Raw genomic sequence first — 25,166 nt, 5'->3', positions numbered from 1 at the left:
TCTGATTTTCCAAAATTCCTTAGATTCAGGGAAGATTCAAACAGATTGCAAGATAGCGAATGTACATCCTTTACTCAAAAATGGAGGGACACAGAATGCAGCAAACTACGGGTCAGTTAGCTTAATAGCTTTCATTGAGAAAATGTTAGAAGCTGCTATGAAAGAAATTATAACTGGGCACTAAGGTAATCAGGCACAGTTGTCATGGTTTTGTAAAAGGGAACTAATTTATTGTAGTTCTTCAAAGAAATAATACATGCTCTGGATAGATGGATAAACTGTACTTAGTGTTCCAAATGCACTTGCTAAGGTGCCACATCAAAGATTATTGTGGATAATAAAAGCTCATGGCGTAGGAGGTAACACAGTGGCAAAGCTAGAAGATTGTCTTGCTAACTAGAAACAGAGAGTAAGCATAAATGGACTATTTTTCATTGGTAAGATGTAACGAGTGATGTTTCACAGGTTCCCAGGCCCAATGAAGAGCGCAGGAGGGCATGTCAGGAGCAGCAGGAGGCATACCCATAGGTGAGGTGTCAACCTGGCGAAGCCACCAAACAGGACTATTTACATGCCAAACAGCATTAGCAGCAAGTGATAGACAGGGCTAAGCGATCCCACAACCAACGGATCAGATCTAAGCTCTGCAGTCCTGCCTCAACCAGTCGCGAATGGTGGTGAATGATTAAACAACTCACTGGAGGAGGAGGCTCCACAAATATCCCCATCCTCAATGATGGAAGAACTCAGCACATCAGTGCAAAGATAAGGTTGGAGCTTTCGCAGCAATCTTCAGCAAGAAGTGCAAAGTGGATGATCCATCTCAGCCTCCTCCAGTGGTTCCCAGCATTGCAGATACGAGTTTTCAGCCAATTCGATTCACTCCACGCGATAGCAAGAAACAGTTGGAGATACTGGATACTGCAAAGGCTACAGGCCCTGACAACATTCTGGCAACACTACTGAAGACTTGAGCTCCAGAATTTGCCACTCCCCTAGCCAAACTGTTCCAAATAGTTACGACACTGGCATTTACCTGACATTATGGAAAACTGCCAAGCATGTCCTGTACACAAAAACCAGGACAAATCCAACCCGGCCAATTGCAGCCCCGTCAGTCTACTCTCAATCATCAGTAAAGTGATGGAAGGTGTCATCAATAGTGCTATCAAGCAGCACCTGCACAGCAATAACCTGCTCAGTGATGCCCTGTTTGGGCTCCATCAGGGCCACTCAGCTCCTGATCTCATTCCAGCCTTGGTTCAAACATGGACAAAAGAGCTGAATTCCAGAGGTGATGTGAGAGTGACAGCCCTTGACATCAAGGCTGCATTCAACCAAGTGTGGCATCAAGGAGCCCTGGCAAAATTGGAATCAATGGGTATCATGGCCAAATTCTCTAGTGGTTGGAGTCATACCTGACAAATAGGAAGATGGTTGTGGTTGTTAGAAATCAGTCATCTTAGCTCCATGACATCTCTGCAGGAGTTCCTTAGGGTGGTGGCCTAGGCCCAACCATCTTCAGCTGCTTCATTAATGACATTCCCTCCATCATAAGGTTAGAAGTGGTGATGTTTGCCAATGATTGTGTAATATTCAGCACCATTCGCGACTCCTCAGATACTGAAGCAGTGCATGTCCAAATGCAACAAGATCTGGACAATATCCAGGCTTGGGCTGACAAGTGGCAAGTAACATTCGTGCCACATAAATGCCAGGCTCTAACCATCACCAATAAGAGATGATCTAACCCAACCACCCCTTGACATTCAATGGCGTTACCATCACTGAATCCCTCACTATCAACATCCTGGAAGTTGTCATTGACCAGAAACTCAACTGGACTCACCACATAAACACAGTGGCTACAAGAGCAGGTCAGAGCCTAGGAATACTATGGCGAGTAACATACCTCTGACTCCCCAAAGCCTGTTCACCATCTACAAGGTACAAGACAGGAGTGTGATGGAATAATCCCCACTTGCCTGGATGAGTGTAGCCCCAAGAAGCTTGACACCATCCAGGACAAAATAGCCCACTTGATTGGCACTACATCCACAGGCATCCACTCCCTCCACCATTGATGCTCAGTAGCAGCAGTGTGTACTATCTAAAAGATTTACTGCAGAAATTCACCAAAGATCCTCAGACAGCACCTTCCAAGCCCACAAACACTTCCTTCTAGAAGAAAGGCAGCATATACATGGGAACAGCACCACCTTCAAGTTCCCCTACAAACCACTCACCATCCTGACTTGGAAATATATCGCCGTTCCTTCACTGTCACTGGGTCAAAATCCTGGAACTCCCTCCCTAATGGCATTGTGGGTCAACTCACAGCAGATGGACTGCAGTGGTTCAAAAAGGCAGCTCACCACCACCTTTTCAACGGCAACTAGAGATGGGCAATAAATGCTGGCCAGCCAGCGATACCCACATCCCACAAAATTAATAATAGAAGAAAAGGTATCTGGGCTGGGGCCTCAACTTCTTACATAAATAACTTCGATGATGGAACTGCTATCATTGCAAAATACGTTGGCGTCATAAAAATGCGTAGGAAAGAAAGTCATGAACAGGACATGTGGAGGCTACAAAGAGAAATAGATGGATTAAGGGAATAGGCAAAAATGTGGCAAATGAAGTATAATGCGGAATAATGTGAGATTGTCCATTCTAACAGCAAGAATGTAAAAGAAGATTTATTAAATGGTGACAGTTTGCAGCACTGAGATGCAGAGGGATCAGTATCCTAGTGTATGAATCACAGAAAACTCATATGCCAGGTACAGTAAGTAATTAAAGAAGCAAGGACAATTAAACACACAAAAATCACTTAGGCTTTAGATATACAGAGTGCAGGTGAGACCACATCTGGAGTACTGTGTACAGCGGTTGTCTCGTCATCTGATGAAATATGTAAATGAATTGGAAGCAGTTCAAAGGTTTACTGGACTAAAACCTGGATAGGCAGATTGTTTTATGAGGAGAGGTTGGACAAGCTGTGCTTGTATTTGCTGGAGCTTCAAAGAGTAAAAGGTGATTTGATTGAAACATACAAGATCGTGAGGGTCTAGACAGGGTGGATGTGAATAGGATACTTCTGTGGGAGAGTCTAGAACGAACAGTTGACATTTAAAAATAAAGTTTCACCAATTTAAGACGTTGATGAAGAGATAGCTCTTCTCTCAAGAACACAATTTTGTGGAACTCTTTTTCTCAAAGGGCATTGGAAGCAAAGTCTCTGGATATTTTAAGACAGAGGTGGATAGATTGTTGGTAAGGAAGGGATGAAAGGTTATCAGGGAGAAGCAGGAATTTGGAGTTGAAATTACAATCAGATCAGGCATGATTTTATTAAAAGGCACAGTAAGCTTGAGGAGCCAAATGGCCTACTCCTGCTTCTAACTCATTTGTTTATACACGTTCATACATATGCAAACACATAGCTTATGACACTATTCAAAGAAAAGCAAGTGGGGTTTCACTGGTGCCCTGGTCCATATTTATCCCTCAATCACCATCGCAAAAGCACATTATCTGATCAATACCACAGGGCTAGTTGTGGTAGCTTGTTGTATACATATCGACTTCCATATTTCCTGTGTTACAATAACGCCTATAATTCATTGGCTTTGAAATGTCTTATGATTATGAAGATGTCACAAATCCAAGCACTTCTTTCTTGAAGGGTCCTTTGCCTTTTTATTCTGGCATTTTGTAGAAAGCTGACTGTTCATTCCTCAAGCGAAGCAGGTGATTAATCAAATTTTACATATTGTTCTGAGAATTTATGCAACGAAAATAGACAAGAAATAATTTTCACTTATGAAGCATTGTCATAAAGAAATAAATGTATATACTTGTAGATAACTCATAAAACACATTTCAGCACTGTATCATTGGCTGGGATCAATGGCGAACGTCCAACCTCAAACCCATTTGAGATGGGTCTCAACAGATTATGTTGTGTATCTGCATAAAGCCCAAGCTTCAAAACTCTTTGGCTAACAGGCTATGGCCCCATTGTTAGGATAATGGTACAATCTTTCATGAGTAATTGGCAGTGAACAATTATTTTTTGATTAACTTCATAACTTTTATGGAATCCTACAAATTGATTATTTCAACATGGTTGTATATTTACATTCGATAACAAATTCAAATGCTGCAGTGACAATTATAACACAAATCAAATGTTATTTTAAAACAACATGAGGTTACATAACCTGTTGAGGTTTGGATTGCTGACTTCATTTATTAGGAATGTTGAGTGCAAAGCCTCCTTTTGTGAAATCTGAATAGGCTGTCAGTTCACACACAACCCATTTAAGTGAAAAAAAATTACATTAAATAGTTGTCAGTTCATATTTGCTGATCCATTTGATATTTCACGTACATGTCAGAAATAAATTACTTCAATTTGTGATTCCATCCACCAAAACATGAGCTGTGACTCTTGCTCTAAAAATCAGAAAGACGTAAAATCTCGCTACTCTATTATAGTAAACAGAGATTGGCACACTATTGGTGACGTTGACTTTAAGAAGAGACATTAAACTTCGATTCATTTGGCCTGTCAAACGGATATATAAGATTCCTTTGTCTCATTTCAAAAAACAGCTGGGTTGTTCTCCCTGGATAATACTTATCCTATAACTGGCAAATAAAACAGATCCAGAATTTATTGTTAATATTCAACAGGTCAAATGGCATTTGCGAAAAGAAACTGAGCAAACAGCATTTAATCCAGTGGACAGGGAACCCACCAGCTAGGGAGCCGACAAGAATTTACATTGTCTCCTTTGCAAAACTCTGGCTACACTAAGTGTCAATAAGTGGTTAGCAGTAGGCTTTACCCGTATAATCAAAGAACCAGCAGAAATCCTGCACCACTGACAGCTACTATCCAATCCAATCCAAGCAGTGTCGCCAGATGCAGTGGTAGCTGTCAGTAATGGACCCAGACCGCAAGCAAGGGAGAATTCACTAGCTGGGATATACTGAAATTGCAGGGGATTGCTAACATGTCCCTTCTTTTCCACACTGGGTCCTTCAAATAGACACAGAACTCAGCAATGTCAGACCAATCCCGAGGAGCTGGCAAGCAGATACAGGGTTATGACGAAATGTATTTGTCCCATCTCAACTGCCCTAATCCTACCTCCAATCAACAACCAGAGATAACTCTTTGATTTGCAACAGTAAATAAAACTATGGAAAATTAAAATGACAGTGGTCAAAATCTTAATTATGCGTCTGGACCAAACAGAGGAGTTTAGCAATCATCCAAACTGTATTTGATTACCCAATGTAGTCAAGTTCTTATCAGCAATAGATACAGTATACAGGCAATCCCTAGAATGCAAACAGGTTCCATTCTGGAGACTGTTTGCAAATTGATTTGCATGACAAATCAGAAAACAATGTGGCACAATAATAGCCTTTCATAAGAACAGGAAACATGTGTCACAGATGTTTAAAATTACACCCCCATACAGGTTTGTAAGTCAGTCATGAATTTGTAAATCAGGAATTCCCTGTACCAAGTTGAAAGCAGATAGAAATTGTTGTTTATCTGGAAGGACTGTTTGTGCCCTTCAACACTGGAAAACGAATGGGAATTTCCAGCATCATCTGCGCACATGGGAAGTTATGCAGGTTTCAACCGCAATGAAAGAACAGACTAGAGATCCACAAATGATCCACTTGGTTCAATAATGGCATTTCACAGGAGCTGGCACTGTATGAGGAGTTTCACATGATGTAAGGCTGAAATTAGAAGTACAGGAAGTGACCAAATACACTGTGGTCAACCTACAGCTGAGGGGTGACCCTCAGCTGAAGAGGAAGGCAGGCACAACAGAAGCATTACAATAGCAAACTTCCAGACTAATGATGCTGCAGACAAACTTGGAGAATAAAAATAAGCCCATATAGGAAGTTAGGTGAGAGTCAGTCCAGGTGCAGTGGTAGACATTATACTTGGGTTCAGTCTACCCTAGAATTAGAGTGAAAAATGGGTTAAAAGTTAGAAACTAACCACATGCAGGCAAAGTGGGTTGAAATGGAAAGCAAAATTGATGCAATTAAGCAGAATTGCATTAAGATACAGCATTGTTAGTCAATATACTGGATCAAAATGGAATGAGGAAGGGAGTCCAAATAAAGTGGAGAAGCAAGTGTTTCATATATCTCACAATAAAACAGGCACAAGCCAGGACTAATAGGTGTTTTCAAAACAAAATCTTTAATATGTAAGAAAGAGATGAAAAGGTGTTGTTCAAATGTAAAGAGTTCAACTCGGCAAATAATGGTGGTGATGAGTCAAAATTGTTTGGGTCCCATTTTAAAAATGACTTGGGTGATCTGTAGACCTTCCTGGTGGAGAATGAATGTCTAAAGTGACTGGACTGACCAGCCAGTGAGGGGGAGACAGTTTCTGCTAAGAAACCAAATTGTTGCAGGAATTTGGAAGGGAGGTAGTGGCAGATTTCTTACCTTTAAACTCAAGCAGGAACCAGTATTTTTGGTGCAATTGATACTTTCATCATAAAACAGGTGATCTTAAGCATTTCTAATGAAAAAATTAAGTTCAGATGGTAATTTTCCTTCTATTTTGTATGTTTTGTTCATAAAGGGAGTTAAATTCTAAGACTTTCCTCCTAAGAATGACTGCAACCATCCAGGGGCCTGCTGCAAAGAGTTTTAATAAACTAAATATCTGCAATACCTCTCATGCAAGATGTAGTAGTAATATAGTAATCCAGCAGCATTTGGCCTGAAAGTCATCTGCTGATTGAAAATTATGCGCAACCCTATGATAGCTATGTTGAATGGGAACTGGTTAAATGTTTTTATTAAAAGAAATAAGAAATCAAATAACTGCCAATTTAAAATATTGAATTCAAATGAAATTCAAGAAACTAAATTATACACAAAAAATGAACACAATCAAATTCTCAAATCAGAAGACACTTTAAACTCTTTATTGCTGAAACAAATGCAATGAATGTCAAATATTCTTCCTAAGACAAATCATTTGAATATTCAAATGGCACCAGTCCAAACTACAAATCAATGTTAAATACAAAAATCAAAAAAAGTTCAAATATTGGTCCACAACAATGTTTATGTTCGAAGTAGAGGGACCAACATAAATAGAAATTGTGGTACCATTACAGTGTTTCAATCCAAATACATAAAAATTGCATAGAAGTGTTAAGGTTCTTGGAGAAAATCTAATGAAATGAATTTGCAGTAAGAGGACAAATCAACCATAGAGAGAACAAGCAGTGTTACATCATCCAGCATGACTTAGGTGACACCCTGAATATGAGGTAGAAACAAACGAGGATTCTCTTGAAGCAAATCCTTCTGTAAACCACATAGCGACGCTTCAGTAAACATACCCCAAATGCTCAGTCACAACTATCATTCTGCCCCAGCACAAAATGCTCCACAAATCTGTTCCCTCTTTTCGCCCCACCCCAACCCATTATTTCAACACAAGTTTACTTGGGAATGTGATTCGATGTTTTTAGATGAGCTTTAAAAACATTTCTGCACTTTCAGCTGCTGAGTGCAAAAAGTACCAAATTAACATATGCTGAATAGTAGTGGAGAGCACATTCTACAACAACAGCCCACATTCATGGATTATTAAACACTAATTGTCATTGAGGAATTTCAGTTTGAATTCAAACTGCAAGTGCCATATTCTTTCAACACAGCAGCCTTCGTTTGCTTTTACTCTAATTTTAAACAAACTTTTCTAAAGTTCCAGGAAGGACAATAACTTTGAATTTTGAATTATAAAGAATGACATTTCCATGACTGAAGATCTACGACCCATGTTAAGCAAAAACCTAAGTAATTGATATTAGGATTTAATTTATGAAACAATACAAAAAGGCAGCTTCAATGGCTGTTTTACTGTACAATCCACTGTGGTTTTCTAACTCAACTCTGATTATAAAGTTTGAAATTTGGTTTATTTCCCAAATTTTCTAGTAGTTGCATTGAACCTGGAAAAACAAGCAGTCATAACAAAACTATTAATTTTAAAATATTAACTCACCATAAAAGATCAAAGTACTGGAGCATCCTTGGATTTAGCAACCCAATATTTTTCCTCCAAAGACTTTTTGTAGCCTCAAGTTTATTTAGTTTGGTAATCTAATGTAATATGCCTTGAACTCCACCTAATGCTTGAGAACATTTTTATAACTGTAGAATTATTGGCACACATTTGTCCTTGTTTAAAAAAAAACTTTCCAAGATCAAGATAAGCATTCACCAAAACTGCAGTACTGAATTGTTACTTTAAGCAGTACTCTCAGCATAAAATAACAAGTGTCTTCAGGTGGTGAGGGGCAGGGAAAAAGAAATTGCACTGTTGAAAATGAAATCAGTTTCCCCTCACCAATAAATTTTGAGGCCTGCTACTTCACTTGCCGAATCTTAGCAAAAAGATACCCATCAATACAAAGACTGATCATTGCAACACTACAGATCAGTCTTTCTCAGCCCTCTGCTCAGGTTAGGAAGACAATAGGATAACTACACAGATTCATAATCCCATCCACTTGCGATATTAACAGGCCTGTCATTTGCCAGTGGATTAGCTCGATTCCAAATCAAAATGAAGTACTTTAAAAGCAAAGAATTACTTAGAATCTACCCCGCTTCCAACTGCGTTAGGCCTAAACAAGCTTTCGCACAGGAAGAACACCTTCAGTGGAATGTCAATTAAATGGTATAAATTTAAAGCTCGTTTTCTGCAAGTACAGCAATGTCTCATCTAGCACTTCTACACTTAACAACTAATGAACAGAAGTGTGCAAAGTTAAATCCAAGCCCGCTAGCTCAGTGGTAAGCCTCAAGTTACAACCAATGTAAAAATAATCTTGCAATTTCTCCATTTCATGAGTGAGTGAAAAAAACTTAGTGAATAATGTGGGTTAGATCAATGTTTTGCTTGATCAATGGAAATAGAATGAGTTCCTGTATTGGTAACTTGGCAGTAAAAATTCTTCACATCTAATGGTCAGCAGTACTTTTTTTTTTAGAAAAACTGCAATATACCTTAAAGGTTGCTGTAGTAACCTGATACATTTTTGACCATGCGTTTAAGGAAAATCTGGTGCAGTCAAGTGTAAACTATATAGCCACAGCTATATAATTTTAACTATGGAATAAAAATGACTACTTTCCCAAAAAGAAAAAGTTAAGATCACTTGTAGACAAGGGTCAGAATTAAGGTAAATAAATTTACAAACAAGTTTGGAAAGTTTTCAAAACTATGCAGAAACGCATGAAAAATGAATATCACCTGTTGCCATCTTTATATAAACTTGAATTGGAATGATTTCCAATCTTTCTTCTATTTATATCATTCCACCAAGAGTCAGATACTCAAATCTTGAGTGCTCTTAGAAATGTTGCTCAAGTATTCAATTTGTCAACAGCACAAAAAGTGACTATCCTAATTTTGCTGTTTAGAAAATTAACAACACTGAACATTTGACAGAGGGAGACTAAACAGCAAATATAATGCATTTTTCTACTGAAGTTTGCTAAACTGTTAATCTCTCACCAGATTTCAAATAGCTGGATTCTATGGCATCTGCACATCTTGGTCATACAAATCACAGCTTTCACTCCAGTAGCAACTTTAGTATGGAGAACCGTTCAGAAAAATGTGGAGAGCCAGCCTCCATAATATGTTTAAGCTAGTGGAGGGGAGGGAAGAAAAAAGAACTTTCATACTAACTAGACTTGCCAGTAACAAGACTTTTTGTTCGCACTGAAGAATGCTGGTGCTCTATTTTGTTACTCAGTATCAGCGTCAGAACTCCTAGATCAACTATTGCACAGCAGTAGATAATAGTACTAAAGTTGAGACTCCATTCCCGATGTGGACAGTAGCACACCTTATTCACAGCACTCTCCGGGTATGTGGGTAGAAAGTTAAGACTGCCACTAACAGACCATGAATGTTATATTTTGCCGTGGAGCAAGATTCTATGCTATACAGTATCTCAATTAGTAGAGTTAAAAACTCTAAGTACACTTTTATAGAATATGGTTTTCCCAGTTCCCACACTTGTCATCCTAACGAGCTGTAAAAATGACTGCGGCAGTTTTTGCTCTATATTAGACACACAGCTAGGACAAGTTTTTTCAAACTTCACGCATTCAAGATCCTTTAAGTTAGAGAGAAGACAATTTCTTTCGGTCTTGTTTCAAGTACAGACTCTAAATATCAGATCCTACTTGACCCAAAGTTTCAGCTATTTATCAAAGGTCACTAAGAATGGAGCTGCAGAAGGAGGAAGAATAACCACAAGTGTTTAGCTTCAGTTTCCAAATGGTCAAGTTCTTTATTCAACAAATTATTTCAATGAAATTCCTGATTTTATGGTTCAACTAACCCTTAGTTTTCAGCCTGCCAGAACACATCATCCAGGCCATATTAAAGAAACTGGCTCTCCAGTACATTATCAAAAAAAATTACACATTTTGAAATTTAAAGCTCCTTGGATTCTGTATAGCATCAACAAATCTGACAAAATAATAAGGCACTCTGGTCACTCATGCTGATCATTTTAAAATAAATCATACTGGTATATAATAAGTGCAGCTGCTCAAATTCTTGCCAATAACATCTAATGCTTAACATAAAACAAAAGTTAATCAACATAGGGTCATTTAGCTTTAAGAATTCAATCCACCCAATTAAATCTTCAAGGACACAGCATTTAATCAGATAAAGTGAAGAAACAACCAAATAGTGTAAATACAAGCTTATTGCATGGCAAACACTCACTCCCACCCCAAAAAAATAAAATCTTAGCAATTTAATTGCATAGCTTTCCTTGTCCTGACATCAGCTAGTGCTGAAGCTCTAAATGCAGCAAAGACTTCAATTTCTGTATGTTCTAAGGAAGCTGTTCAATTTAATTTCCATTCTTGACAGCAAATTCGTGTTCTAATTTGTCCAGCCTGAAACAAACAAAAAAAGGAATGGCTTATAAAATGAAACTGTATTTGAAGCAGACAATCACAAACCAATCCTGGAAAACTATGTAAATTGGAGAATATCACTAGAAAGAAACGTAAAAGTTACTGGAAATACTTAACAGGTCTGACAGCACCTGTGGAAGAAGAAATAGCATTAATTTTTCAGGTTCTGACCTTTTAGGACTGCTGGAAAGATTTTAATAAAAGTCATGGGAATCATGCATAATTCTTCAAAAGATATTCACAAAAATGACTGGAACCAAGCAATTATTAAACCATAAAAATATTTTAAGATATGTCTACATGCAGTGACAGATTACAATCAAAGTCTGACAAGTACTGTGGCTACTATACAAGAACTTCAAATCAGAAGATTCATTCAAGATGAAACTGTGGGCAGTTAAGTTGCAATAGGTGACAATTCTTGCTACAAGTTTCCATTACACAAAAAATATAATTCACAAGGGCAATACATTTATGCGTGTTGTTCTCAATCCTCAAAAGCTTTTAAATTAAAATCAATTTGTTCTTTGATAAACATTTCTATTTATGTAAATGAAAGCCTCAGGAAACTGTAAAACAAAACGCTCTTGCATGTGTTTCAACATTGCTCTATTTGTTTACACAATTCCCTAGTATTTAAATGTGTTGCAGCTTTGATCTTTCATATAGAATGCTGTAACAAGCCAAAGATTATGATGTAGATAATGGTATCATTCCAAAACTTCCAAAAGATGGCTGTTTGGTTTATCCTTGACCAGTTGTCACTAGTTAAAGAATAATGCTGTGGACTAGCAAATTACTCTAGAGACATACCCATAACACATCAGTTAGAAACTGCTGAAAAAGACATTGCTTGTTGAAGTGGAGCAATTTGCAAGAATGCCATAAAGGCGAAAATCAACATTCATATGTGAGAATGTTGATTAATTAACAACTGGATTCTGATTCAATAGGTATTGCCATGGAGAATGCATCAACTAATGATAATTGACTGTTAATTGCCAAGCTTTGTTTAGATTTCAAACCAGATAGGTTGACCAATTTCTCAGGGCACCGTTCCAAACAATGAACCAGAGAATGAGTGTCACCTGTGCTGCTGAGTTGAAACAGCAGTAGTGCAGGCACACATTCCCCTTCTGCCCACAATGTGCCATGTTTCTGCTATGCAGTAGGAACACAAGTGGTATTCACTGCTGCTGAAAAGCTAAAAAGACACAATGCATCACACAAATGAGTAATGTGGTAAATAAATTTCAGTGCTGCTGTGATGTAGTATGTAAGCCATATGGCCCAAAGATTGGTAAATTATATCAAAAGTACATCCCCTCGGCTGTTTGGACTAAGCAAGGTGCTGACCGTGCCCAACTACTAAGTACTTGCAAAACTCACACCACAGTTTCAACATTAGATGTAATTTTGCAACTGGACAACATTGTCTGGATCATCCTGTCAGTGCAAAGAATTTAATTGACTGATTTTAGGATTGTCAGTCAAGGGCTCAGTGTGAAGTACTTGTGTCTATTGGCAGCTACATGTATTAATATGCAAACAGTATACAGGAGCATACACTGCTCCTGAAAGTACAGGTGCATACATTGCTCCTGTGTCAATTGAACAAAATGGGTGATAGTCAACCTGCCTGGTTTGAAGTCTGAACATTGAATTGCTAGGATATCATTAACTGCTGAATTCTCCGTTGCAATGCCTCTACTAATCAGCACTCTTGTACAATATAAATGTCAGTTTTGTCCCTTATTGGTATTCTTGTGGCAGCAGGTAACAGCAAACTGTCAACTTTCTGAACAGAGTGCACTTCAGAAGTACTAAAATTGGCTGCAAAGCATATGCAAGCACAAAAATTCAGAGGAATAGGCCACACTGCACCATTGATAAGATTATAACTAGTCGATTGTGGCCTGAAATCCAGTCTGTCAGTCACCCATAATCTTCGGCTCCTTTGTGCGTCAAAATTCCAACAGAACATATTCAACGACCCAACTTCCAGTACTCTCAAGGGAAGAGAATTCCAGAGACTAACGTGCCTCAGAAAGGAAGATTTTCCCCTGTTTTAAATGGGACAAGTTTTTAAACTGTTGTCCTAGAACTAGGACTGCCTCAAGAGGGAGCATCACCTTACCATCCATCCATCCTGTCAAGACCCTTCACTTACAGGTTTCCCCATGACCATATCTCACTCTTCTAAATTCAAATGCATAAAGGATTTCCACTCAAAAGATTGATGGGTTATATCAAAAGCCTATCCCTCGGCTGTTTGGACCGAGCAAGGTCAACACTTGCAGTCATAGAGATGTACAGCACAGAAACCGACCCTTCAATCCAATTCGTCCGTGCCAACCTTATATCCTAAACAAATCTTCTCCCGTTTGCCAGTATTTGGCCCATATCCCTCTAAAACCTTCCTATTCATATACCCATTCAGATGCCTTTTAACTGTTGTAATTGTACCAGCCTCCACCACTTCCACTGGGAGCTCATGCCACATATGCACCAACCTCTGTGTGAAAAAGTTGCCCCTTAGGCTCCTTTTAATTCTTTCCCCTTTCACCTTAAACCTAAGCCCTCTACCTTTGGACTCCCAACCACATCCCAGGGAAAAGACCTTGTCTATTCACCCCATCCATGACCCTCATGATTTTATAAACCTCTATAAAAGGTCACCTCTCAGCCTCTGACACTCCAGGGAAAATAGCCCCAGCCTATTCAGCCTTTCCCTAGAGATCAAACCTTCCGACCCTGGCAACATTCTGGTAAATCTTTTCTGAACCCTTTCAAGTTTCACAACATCCTTCCTATAGCAGAAAGACCAGAATTTTGGAATACCACACGAACATGGTCTAACCAATGTCATGACCTCCCAACTCCTATGCTCAAGAGTACCAACATCTCCTTCACTATCGTATCTAACTGTGACTCCACTTTCAAGAAACTATAAACTTTCACTCCAAGGTCTCTTTGCTCAGCAACACTCCCCAGGACCTTATCATTAAGCATGCAAGTCCTGACCCGATTTGCCTTTCCAAAATGCAGCACCTCACATTAATCTAAATTAAACTCCATTTGCTATTCCTAGGCCTATTGGCCCATCTGATCAAGATCCTGTTGTTCTGAGGTGACCTCTACTACACCTCCAATTTTGGTGTCAGTTGCAAACTTACTAACCATACCTCCTACGTTCACATCCAAATCATCTTTATAAATGACAAAAAGCAATGGACCCAGTACCGATCCTCATGGCACACTGCGGGTAAATTCTTCCTCAGAAGATAACTCCTTCAACTAAGGGATTATTTTCTCTGAACTGTTTCTAACGTTGTGATTTCCTTATACAAAATGGTTAAATCTTCACATAGTATTCCAGATGTCATATAGTTAAGGCTGTAGCAGCACTTCCTATTTTTATATTCAATTTCCAATGCCAATATTCCAACTGTCTTCCTAATTACATGCTGTGCCTGCATACTACATTTTATTAATATTTGTCTATACTGTAAAATTCTCTTCAGAAAAATGTATTTTCTTTCTATTTTGCCTGCCAAAATGTGAAAGTGTGAATTTGTCCACACTTCAATCCAACAGGCAAACTACCATCTACTTAACCTGACTAAATTACTTTGTAGATTACTTGACAACTTGACAACTACTTGACAACTTGACAATTACTTGACAACTTACTCCCCTACTTATATTGGTGTCATTGGCAAATTGAACTACTATACATTTGGTATTTTCATCCAAATCATGAATACAGTTGACAGTTGAGGCATCACCGATTCCTATAACAGTGCATGAATAATAGCTCTACAACCAAAGAATGACCCATTTATCATACTCTTTACTTTTTGTTAGCTTAATCAGTCCTTTATGCATGCTATTGTGTTACTCTACACCATGATCTTTTATTTTATATAATAACCTTTAGTGAGTCACCTTATTAAATCCCTTTTGGAAATCCAAGCAGGCCACATCTACAGGTTCCCCCTTATCCACATTGACTAATTTTAGTTATTTGAAGTAACAAGCAAACAGGACTTCCCTTTCACAAAATTATGTTTATTATCTGATTACTTTGAATTTTTCTATATTTATCTCCTTAAGAATTTCTCCCATGTTCTAACTAATGCACAATTTCCTGCTTATTTGAACAGACATTTATAGTAGCAATTTTCCTACCAGCTAGAACTTTTCCAGAATCCTTTTTAGCCCCCACACCACAACTAACTATATTTGCAGCTACGTCTTTCAAGATCCAACGTACAACCATTATGTCAAAAGATGTGTCACCTTTTAGGTCTAACAGTTTTCCCAATAATGATAGTTTTGAATTCTTCCCTCCTGCACACCTCCTAATTTTCAAGCATTCTTGGGATATTTGTTTTTCATGTCTTCTACAGTATAATCAGACAAAACTCCTGTTCAAAGCTTCTACATTTCCATCATTTCTCATTATTAATTCCCAGGTCAGTCCCTCTTAAATTTAGTTAATCTTATTTAAGATACTTGAAAAAACATGGTTCTACATTTCTAGCCAGCTCTCTTTCATATTAATTTCTCCATTTAAGTCTTCCTTCTGGTTGTGAAAATCTCTATACAAATGCAAGACCTTTTTATCCCCCAACCACCCTCATTTTCTCTCAAACTTATTCCAACTGCAGGGGGTTGGGCACTCTCAGAAAACCCCAAGTTGTAGTATGGCATTCAGTTCTATCACAATGATGTGGATGGATGCAGACTGCTCTGCACCAAGACCTGAGAACTTCAACATTTCCATTCCCTTACTGCTGTTAGAAACCCCACTTCAAGTTAGACATTGTTCAGAGGTAACAAGATTTTAAACAGTGGTCATTAAGAAAACTGACCCAGGGAAAAAAATTAGCACATCTCCATGAGCATTTTTATTAGCCTTTAAGTTTCAGAATATTTCAACTTCTACCTTCACACAATTTGTGTCATAATCTTTAACTTGGTCTATGTGAACTTATTTTAAAATCATCTTATTCTGCAGTCGTTTGTTTTCTGGTAGTAGCAAGTGTTGTTTTTGATGGCAGCAGAGGGCTGTCTCTGAGAATCTTTTAATGCAATTGGTTTGGAAAGCATTAGGACTGCTCCAGTTCCACACCAGGAACATGCAGTACAGAGTAGCTGTACAGTTCTAAAGGGAAACACTACATCTCTCAGCATGGCTTACTTTGAGGTCCGTGTGGCAAAGTCGAAATTTAAAAATCAAAAGAAAACACGAAATCTCCTATATCAAGACTCCAACTTTCACATCATTCTCTATGAAACATCCATGCAAATCATGCATTGGAATTTTATTATAAATGTAAAAGCAGCCACGATCTTGCTCAAAGGCAGAACGGGTTGCAAGGGTAAGATTATGGACCTTTAGAACGTTCCTCTCTGCCCCTCTCCTAACGTCACCTAGTCAGGTATTTAGAGTCATAGAGATATACTGCATGGAACAGACCCTTCAGGCCAACTCATCCATGCCGACCAAATAGCCTATTTAAATCTGGTCCCATTTGCTAGCATTTGGCCCATATCCCTCTAAACACTTCCTATTCATATACCCACCCAGATGCCTTTTAAACGTTGTAATCGTACCAGCCTCCACCACTTCCTCTGACAGCTTATTCCATACACACAGCATCCTCTGCGTGAAAATGTTGCCCCTTAGGTCCCTTTCATATCTTTCACTTTAAACCTGTGCCCTCTAGCTTTGAACTCCCCGACCCCAGTCAAAAAATCTTGCCTATTTACCATGCCATTCATGATTTTATAAACTTCTACAAGGTCAGCCTCCGACGCTTCAGGGAAAACAGCCCCAGCCTATTCAGCCTCTCCCTATAGCTCAAACCCTCTGACCCTAGCAACATCCTTGTAAATCTTTTCTGAACCCCTTCTAGTTTCACAACATCCTTCCTATAGGAGTGAGACCAGAATTGCATGCAGTACTCCAAAAGTGACCGAACCAATGTCCTGAACAGGCGCAAAATGACATTCCAACTCTTATTTATTACACATATTGGCTTTCTGTTCTAATGATGAACATTCTGTACTCAAAGGATTCAGTTTCATCCCTTTGTGCCCATATCACAAATGGATTTCAGAGTTCAATGTTGTGTCATACCTGTCACCTTCATGCCCATTTCTTTGGGCAAGATCCTCTTCCCCATTCCACAAACCCCTTCAACCACTTCCAATATCCTCCCCTCCACCTGACACTGAGCATGTGATACTGGTTGCCTTAATTTCTCTACTCCTCTCACCCACTCTAACCTATCACCCTGTGAACCAACTGCATTCCATACTCTTAGGTTCAATCCTGACTTTATCATCATGTACTAAAGATGGGTCAATGGACTCAAAGGTTAACTGTTTTCTCTCCAGAGATGCTGCCAGACTTGCTGAGTTTCTCCAGCAATTTTTGTTTTGTTTGTTTCAATTCTCCAGCATCCACGGTTCATTGTTTTATTATAGAAAAATGAACATTCAGCTTGTAGCGTTCTCAAAAAAAAACAACAGGTTTCAGATCCTCTAAAAGGTCAAAGTCTTTGCATTTGGGTATAAAGGAAATCTGTAGCTACACAATACATCTGTTTTACCTATACCTGCTAATTGCTACATTAAATGTTAATACAAATGAAACTACAGTAACCAACTCACATTTTTTCAAAACAGAGAACCACTAAATTTAATACATTTCCAAGAAATAATCTTTTGAGTAGAAATGTTCCTCTGGTTTACTGTTAACTTTTGTCCCATAACACTCCTGTGAATCTAAACAAATGCAATTTTTGTTGTGAATGCTCTAGTCAGTACAGTCACTTTTTATCCAGTACGTAACTGAAAAGTGAATGTGGTAGTATGGCTACATTAAGTGTAAAAAATACAAAGTTGCAACAAAACAAGATCAATGGTTCAGACATTAACTTAAGCTGAACTCAGAAACAACAGCAACTATTCATCTCTAAGTACTACTTAATGGAACAACTACTTTTCGCATCTCATTTTAGTTTTGATCAAGACTTTAAATTCTCCCATAAAATTCTAAATTTGAATTCTCATTGTAGGGATATATCCTACATAATGTATGCTCAATTCCTGGCCATAAGAAAGTAGTACATAGAGAAAGGCTACTTACATCTGTGCTGTGCTGTGTCTAGTTTTCCAGATTATGGGTCTGCTCTCAAAAGTTTAACACCATTTGCAGTGCAAAATCAATGTAAAATTCATTGCTGCACTTTATGAAGCTAGGTAGGATAAAAATAAATGTCCAGTTTAGCGAACTAGCCTCAATTACCTTAGGTATTAACAAAGGTTACACATATCCTCACTGAACTTTCATCTTCAACTTTTTTTTTAAAAGAAGCAAAAGTGGCCTGCATAATATTATTGCTCCATCAGGACACATGTAAGAATTAGATTAGTAGCTACAGAGTGCAATTTTGTGCAAGAACAAACTTCTCAAAAATAAAGAAATGAAACTGAAAGTAAAAAGAAAATTGGATATCCCCATTTGAAAAAAGTTTTCTACACGTCCAGAGAAAACTTGGCAGAATAAATTCAGCAACAGCCAAAAGACAAAATGTTTCATAAGCCAAAAGATAAAGTTTGCAAATACAGTCATTGATCTTCAGAAGTTCTGCTACTAAACAGCATTCTTATGGGATATTCATCATACAGTTTACACGGACATTTGTAACACATGCTTGCAGAAAAAAAATTGCATGTAAAAGTATAACAAGTCAGCAAGACTAACGAAAATATTCCCAAACTATACACAAATTCAGTTGAAAAAGGTACACAACGCTGCCTACAGTTTCACTCCAGACTACAAAATATTTACTAGTTGGCTGTTGGGCCACTAACTGGTTTAGACGAGCAATTCCATTAATTAACAAATATGAAAATGATTGACTTTCATAATTTCCAGATTTCACCCATAAAAATCTGCATTTTCCTCTTTCTACAAAATATAAAAACAACAGTCAAACTGGTGCTTGCAAAAATGAAAAAAATAAACTTACATTCAACAACTGTTTTGTTCGTGCAGTGTGTGTTCTGGATAAACACACTCGCCTCACTACAGCATGAATGCAGCAATCTGATGGATCACTATTCCCCAACTTCCTTTTCATATTTGAGGCAATTTATACATCAAATACTATTAACCTATTTTAATTGCATCAGATTTCTTGCGATGAGTTACACAAAAACTTTAACTATATTGCCTGCATTCAATATTGACAATATTTGCTGTGTTATTTTGCTTCTGCCACCTTTCATTCTCATCCCACCCTCAAACTAAAATTGAGTTAAATAGAGAATGTACACAAGTTCACAAATACACCAAAACAGGAACAGGCTAAACAATACTCCACAGTTCTGAGGAAAACAGAGCTTAATGTACATCACTAATGCATGATGCTATCATGTAGTGCAATGCCCCTGAAAAAATCCTCCATCTCAACTATGGGTCAAATTCTTAAAACATCTTCGTAAAACAATTAAAATGCCATGTCTACTTTGTTGGAAAGTTCGTGGGACTGAAGAAGTTAAGAACAACAACAGAAACACAACAGACCACAAATATTAAGATATTTAGCCAGGACAGGGAAGAACTGTTCCAAATTATGAAAATAATTTAAATGCAGAAGAAAGGTTGCATAAAGTTATCAATTTGACAGTATCTAATTGAGCAGGGAGTTCTAAAATACATAGTTATTTATTGATATAATACGGAACACTGTATTAGTGGCAAGGATTTAAGCAGCTTTTCTTGATACCAAGCGAGAAAGCAATGCACAACTTCTCAAAATGTCTATTAGCATTACGTTTGTGAAGACAAAAGGAATCAAAACCACTACGTCCTATATTAGCTTATAGACCAGTAGTTACAAGCAAAACAATCATCCATAACGACTGAGGAACTGTGTCAATATTAAAAGTCACTTTTTCCCCAGTCACTACCTGACCAGCCAAGTGATATCCAATATTTTCAATTCTACTCTTAATCGAACATTTGATTCACAATGCACCAATCCCAGAGAATAACATGTATAAACTTTAATTGTTTGCTGGTAAAATACTCATTATGGTCTAAGTGACATTACTAGTCTTGTGTCTATTTGCAAATAATGTGATTGGAAATTAATATTTTAGCACATTCCAAACCCTAACAGTGAAAGAATTCCAGGGTATTTGAGAAAGACTAGGACTTATTTGAAGTGCAAGTGGGGAATGGTTTGAGTGAGTCACTGGCAATAGAACTACAGCATATTTCTAACACCAATTTGATTTGGTCCTGCCTCGACTTCTTGATTTTCTAGCATTATTTCTCAGTACCCAACCAGACATAAAGAACACAGTACACTTAATGGGTACACTTGCTCTTTTTGGGTTCTTCTACACATCAAGTATTGTTTGCGCTGCAAGAGAATCACAGAGCTTTCTAAGAAAAGTGCCCACCTTCCTCTTCCAACGAAGAAAGCAAATGTTAGGTTGTTTTCTTGATAATTAAAAAAAAGTCCTTAAATTGGGCAAATTAAAATCAAAATGGGGTCAGAGTTAAAAGCGTTTGAAAAAGACGACACTGTGAAAACATCTAAGTTCTGACACTGTATGCTTTACAATCCAGGAGAAACTATATACACTAAATAAGGCAAGTGTGGTACATAGAATTACACATGACCAAGAATCCACATTATCAATATTTTGCTTACTGTTGGTATACCTTTTACAAGAGTATCCCCTTTATAATAGATAATTTATGCAGCACAAGTGACCTGGTCCATCCTAGTTTCTAACTCAAATGCGTCGGGACGATCCTGTGGATTAGCAGCCAACATGTCTTTAATAAGCTGTTTGATCCCTTCAGACATGAAAGTCCTCCTTTTCTGCGGGATGTGTAGTTCCATCTTTGGGTTTTCTAGCAATGCTTCCCCTACAGGTACAATCTCACTGCCCTGTCTAACATAGGTCCCAAGCAGTTCTTTCTTAGTCTCAGCATCAATAAAAGTTATTCGTTCAATCATGGCCCATATGATGATCCCCAGAGCGAAAATGTCAGCCTTGGCCGTATAGTGTCCTTCCCAGACCTCTGGAGCCATGTAAAAGTCAGAGCCACAGGCGGAGGACAACCAGCACTTGTTCACATTCACGTTTTTGTTAGTGGCTGCTCCTCCGCCCACCACACAAACTTTGCTGAGGCCGAAATCGGCCACTTTGAGAATGGGGACTCCCGACTTCTCGGAGATGAGGATGTTGTCGGGTTTCAGGTCGCGGTGGACGATGTGGTTCTTATGCAGGAAGGCGATGGCGCTGGTCAGCTGCAGCATGAAGCTGGTGTTGACGGCCGAGTCGGGCCTCCGGGACAGCACGTACTGGTTCAGGTCGCCGCCGTTGCAGAACTCCATGACGAACCATAGATAGCAGGGCTCGCCGGCGCCCAGGATCCGCTCGCCCTTCAGCGAGGTCTCGACCAGGCGCAGGTAGAACTCGGAGCGCTTGTTGCCGTGGCTCATCTTCTGGGCCATGCCGTTCCGTTGCAGCACACACTCCTCGAACTGGATCACATTCTCATGCTGCCGTTTGAGGCTGGTCAGAGCCCAGAACTCGGACAGGGCCAGCTCCACGTTCTCCGGGGCGTCGCAGCGGATCTTCTTGATGGCCACCCGGGCGCCGCTCTTCCTCACCACCGCCTCGTACACCACGCCGTAACTGCCGCGGCCCACCTCCTGCACCAGGCTGTACTTGGGCTCCCACAGCAGGCCCGGGAGCCTCGGGCTGTTCGTACTGGTGGTGGTGGTGCCGCCGCTCAGCGCCGGGCGCTCCTCACAGTCGGTGCCTTCTCTCGGCAGGTCGTGAGTTTCCATGGTGGGCAGCTGGCTGAGGGGAGGCTCTCGCACTCCACATCACTGAGCGAGAGAGGCCGGGGCCTGGCTCTCTGTCTCTGCCCCCAGGGCCTCCGCCTCGGCCTCGGGGCCCCCGCTTCACTCGGCTCGAGCTCCAGCTCCAGCGCAGCCGCAGCTCCCGGCCCCCCTCCCGGGAGAGGGGGGGAAGGGGGTGGGGGTAAAGAGAAGGGACAGGACCCGGCACTCACTCACTGCCGGCCTCTCCTCCTCCTCCACCACCAGGGTAACATCCAGCCTTCCGCCCTCCTCGCGATCAGAGCACACAACCGCTCACCGAACCGGACAAACCGAGCCGCCTGGTTATAGCGGGCCTCCGCCGGCTCGCGCACTCATTCATTGCTGGGAGTTTGGGGCCTTCTCCCCCCTCCCTCCACCGGCTCCTTTCGGCCAGTCCACGGTCGGCCCCGTGCTCACGTGCCCTTGCCGAGCGCATGCGCACGTCCCGAGCTGCCTTCATGCCCCTCTCCTGTCGCGCAGTTGCGTGTCTTTTCGATCTACTGCGCCGTGGTTCACGCAAACGGCTTGTCATTGCCATGCAGTGTTTGCGCGGGCTTTACAATGTACCTCAGTCTGTACAGGCAGCTCTGTCATGCAATGCAATGCCTGTGCAGGCTGTACTTTTCATCATGCATCGCAGTCTGCACAGGCCTCTGTTATGTATTACACAATCTGTGCAGGCGGTGCGCTTAATTAATGTACAGCAGTTATCCTGACGACCGTATCATGTAATGCAGCCTCTGCAGGCTGCAGTGTGTACAGGCTGCTCTGTCATACGAAGACTTATACGGGCTATTCACTTTACAGTGCAGTCTCAAGAAACTGTATACCTAGTAATGCAATTTGTTACAGATGAAGTTGAAGGGATGTTATAGATTCTGTCCTCAATATTTCCTGTTTCTGCTGAATGTCGATTTAAAAGCTAGTAAATTGACCATATATTCATAGTAATACAGTAGACACATCATTTACCCCACTGTTTTGGCCCAATTAATGACTGGTAGCCGTAGAAAGGGTACAGCCTAGTTCTGGTCTCGATTTTCCTCCCTCCCATTCTGTTCAGATCATCCCTAGACATCCTTCCCTGCTTGTCACATGCAAATACAAAACAATGAGACGCAGCCTAGAAACTGGAACAGAAACAGAGGTTGCTGGAAAAGCTCAGCAGATCTGGCCGCATCTGTGAAGAAAAATCAAGGTTAACATTTCGGGTCCGGTTACCCTTTTTCAGAACTGATCGTAGCTAAGAAAATGTCAGTTTATTTGCAGAAGACAGAAATGGGGAGGGGTTAAGGAGTAAACGATAGGTGGGGATAGAACCCAAAGAGAGAGAAGAGCAGTTGGATAGACAAAGGAGTTAATAACAATCTCGCTAGGAGGGTGGATAGTTGTTAATGGGGACTGTTAGGGGATGGAGTCATAAGGAAGGGGAGGGGAGGAAGATTCCAGAGGTCCATGGATATCTCTGAGTTGTTGCATATTGTGGAAACTGACCCATTTTACCTTTACCCAGCCATCTTTGAACCATCTGGTGGATGTCCCAGGGTGTTGATGGTGCTAGCTTCACATCATGGGAGAGGGCATAGTAGATGCTTCCTTCCTGGCCAAGAGGGCTCAGCAGCCATGTTTGCTACCTTAACTTATGTATGTCACAGCAGAGACTATGCCCATTCCTTTCAGTCTGTTCCAAGTAAGTGACAGATATCTTCAGGAGCTAGCAGCATTCATTGTTTTGCTGTAGTTATCGCTTAATTTATCTTTGTTGTAGTGTTGGGATATCTATTGTCATCCCATCCTTTGGGAATCTCACCCCAAGCATGCACTGCATGACAAAAGCAACATTTATCCTGGAAAATATGTCAAAGTTACAATGAGATTGAGTGATCATCTTACTCCACTGCAGTTATATCCAGAGAAGGAAATCCAAGAATATCAAGTTACACCATACAGTAAACTGGTTATACTGCAGCAAGAAGATGTTATCTAAGATCTCATGAGATACAAGGAAGAGAATTCAAGAACAGGAAGTGGTTTAAAGAGTCAAAAGGCTTTTCTTAAATATCGGTCCTATTATTGCGTGTTACAATTTTTCTAATGTTGAGGAACCTTTCCAGTTACCAATTTTTTTTCCCAACACATTCATAACTCTAGGCATAGCCTCACAAATTTCCTCCTTCATCTCCTTTGGAACTTTAAAGCATATCCAACATTACAGAAGAAAAAGGTTATTGGAAAGATCACAGAAAAACATAACTACAATGAGTAACAGATGGAATTTACAGAACATGCTGCATGCCCACTGGTGCAATATCAATCTAAGGAAGGGACTTATTGTCACAGTCAAGAACTGATAGAGTAGCAGGAACTGCACTCTGCATTTAATTTTGTAAAAGTAATTTTGAAAAGTTTCTGAGACAACAAGGTGCAGGGCTGGATGAACACAGCAGGCCAAGCAGCATCGTAGGAGCAGAAAGGCTGACGTTTCGGGCCTAGACCCTTCATCAGAAAAGGGGGAGGGGAAGGGGGTTCTGAAATAAATAGGGAGAGAGTGGGAGGCGGATAGAAGATGGATAGAGGAGAGGATAGGTGGAGAGGAAACAAACAGGTCGAAGAGGCGGAGATGGGGCCAGTAAAGGTGAGTGTAGGTGGGGAGTTAGGGAGGGGATAGGTCAGTCCAGGGAGGACGGACAGGTCAAGGGGGCGGGATGAGGTTAGTAGGTAGGAGATGGAGGTGCGGCTTGAGGTGGGAGGAGGGGATAGGTGGGAGGAAGAACAGGTTAGGGAGGCGGGGACGAGCTGGACTGGTTTTGGGATGCGGTAGGGGGAGGGGAGATTTTGAAGCTTGTGACATCCACATTGATACCATTGGGCTGCAGGGTTCCCAAGCGGAATATGAGTTGCTGTTCCTGCAACCTTCGGGTGGCATCATTGTGGCACTGCAGGAGGCCCAGGATGGACATGTCATCTGAGGAATGGGAGGGGGAGTTGAAATGGTTCACGACTGGGAGGTGCAGTTGTTTATTGCGAACCGAGCGTAGGTGTTCTGCAAAGCGGTCCCTGAGCATCCGCTTGGTTTCCCCGATGTAGAGGAAGCCACACCGGGTACAGCGGATGCAGTATACCACATTGGCAGATGTGCAGGTGAACATCTGCTTGATGTGGAAAGTCTTCTTGGGGCCTGGGATGGGGGTGAGGGAGGAGGTATGT

At 40.3% G+C, this 25,166-nt stretch overlaps 1 protein-coding gene across 1 annotated transcript; it reads right to left on the bottom strand.

Moving 5' to 3' along the window:
• Positions 1-10,360: 10,360 nt before the first annotated feature.
• stk35 (serine/threonine kinase 35) lies at positions 10,361-22,375 on the bottom strand. Its single transcript, XM_020534474.2, has 2 exons — positions 20,783-22,375; positions 10,361-11,007 (listed from the first exon to the last, which is right to left on the bottom strand). Exon 1 carries the CDS (start codon positions 21,921-21,923, stop codon positions 20,817-20,819), a length of 1,107 nt encoding a protein of 368 aa, XP_020390063.1. The 5' UTR covers positions 21,924-22,375; the 3' UTR covers positions 10,361-11,007; positions 20,783-20,816.
• Between the last annotated feature and the right edge of the window lie 2,791 nt (positions 22,376-25,166).

The sequence above is a fragment of the Rhincodon typus genome, chromosome 19 (genome assembly GCF_021869965.1).
Source record: "Rhincodon typus isolate 14 chromosome 19, sRhiTyp1.1, whole genome shotgun sequence".
NCBI lineage: Eukaryota > Metazoa > Chordata > Chondrichthyes > Orectolobiformes > Rhincodontidae > Rhincodon > Rhincodon typus.
This window is presented reverse-complemented; position numbering and strand designations above follow the sequence as displayed.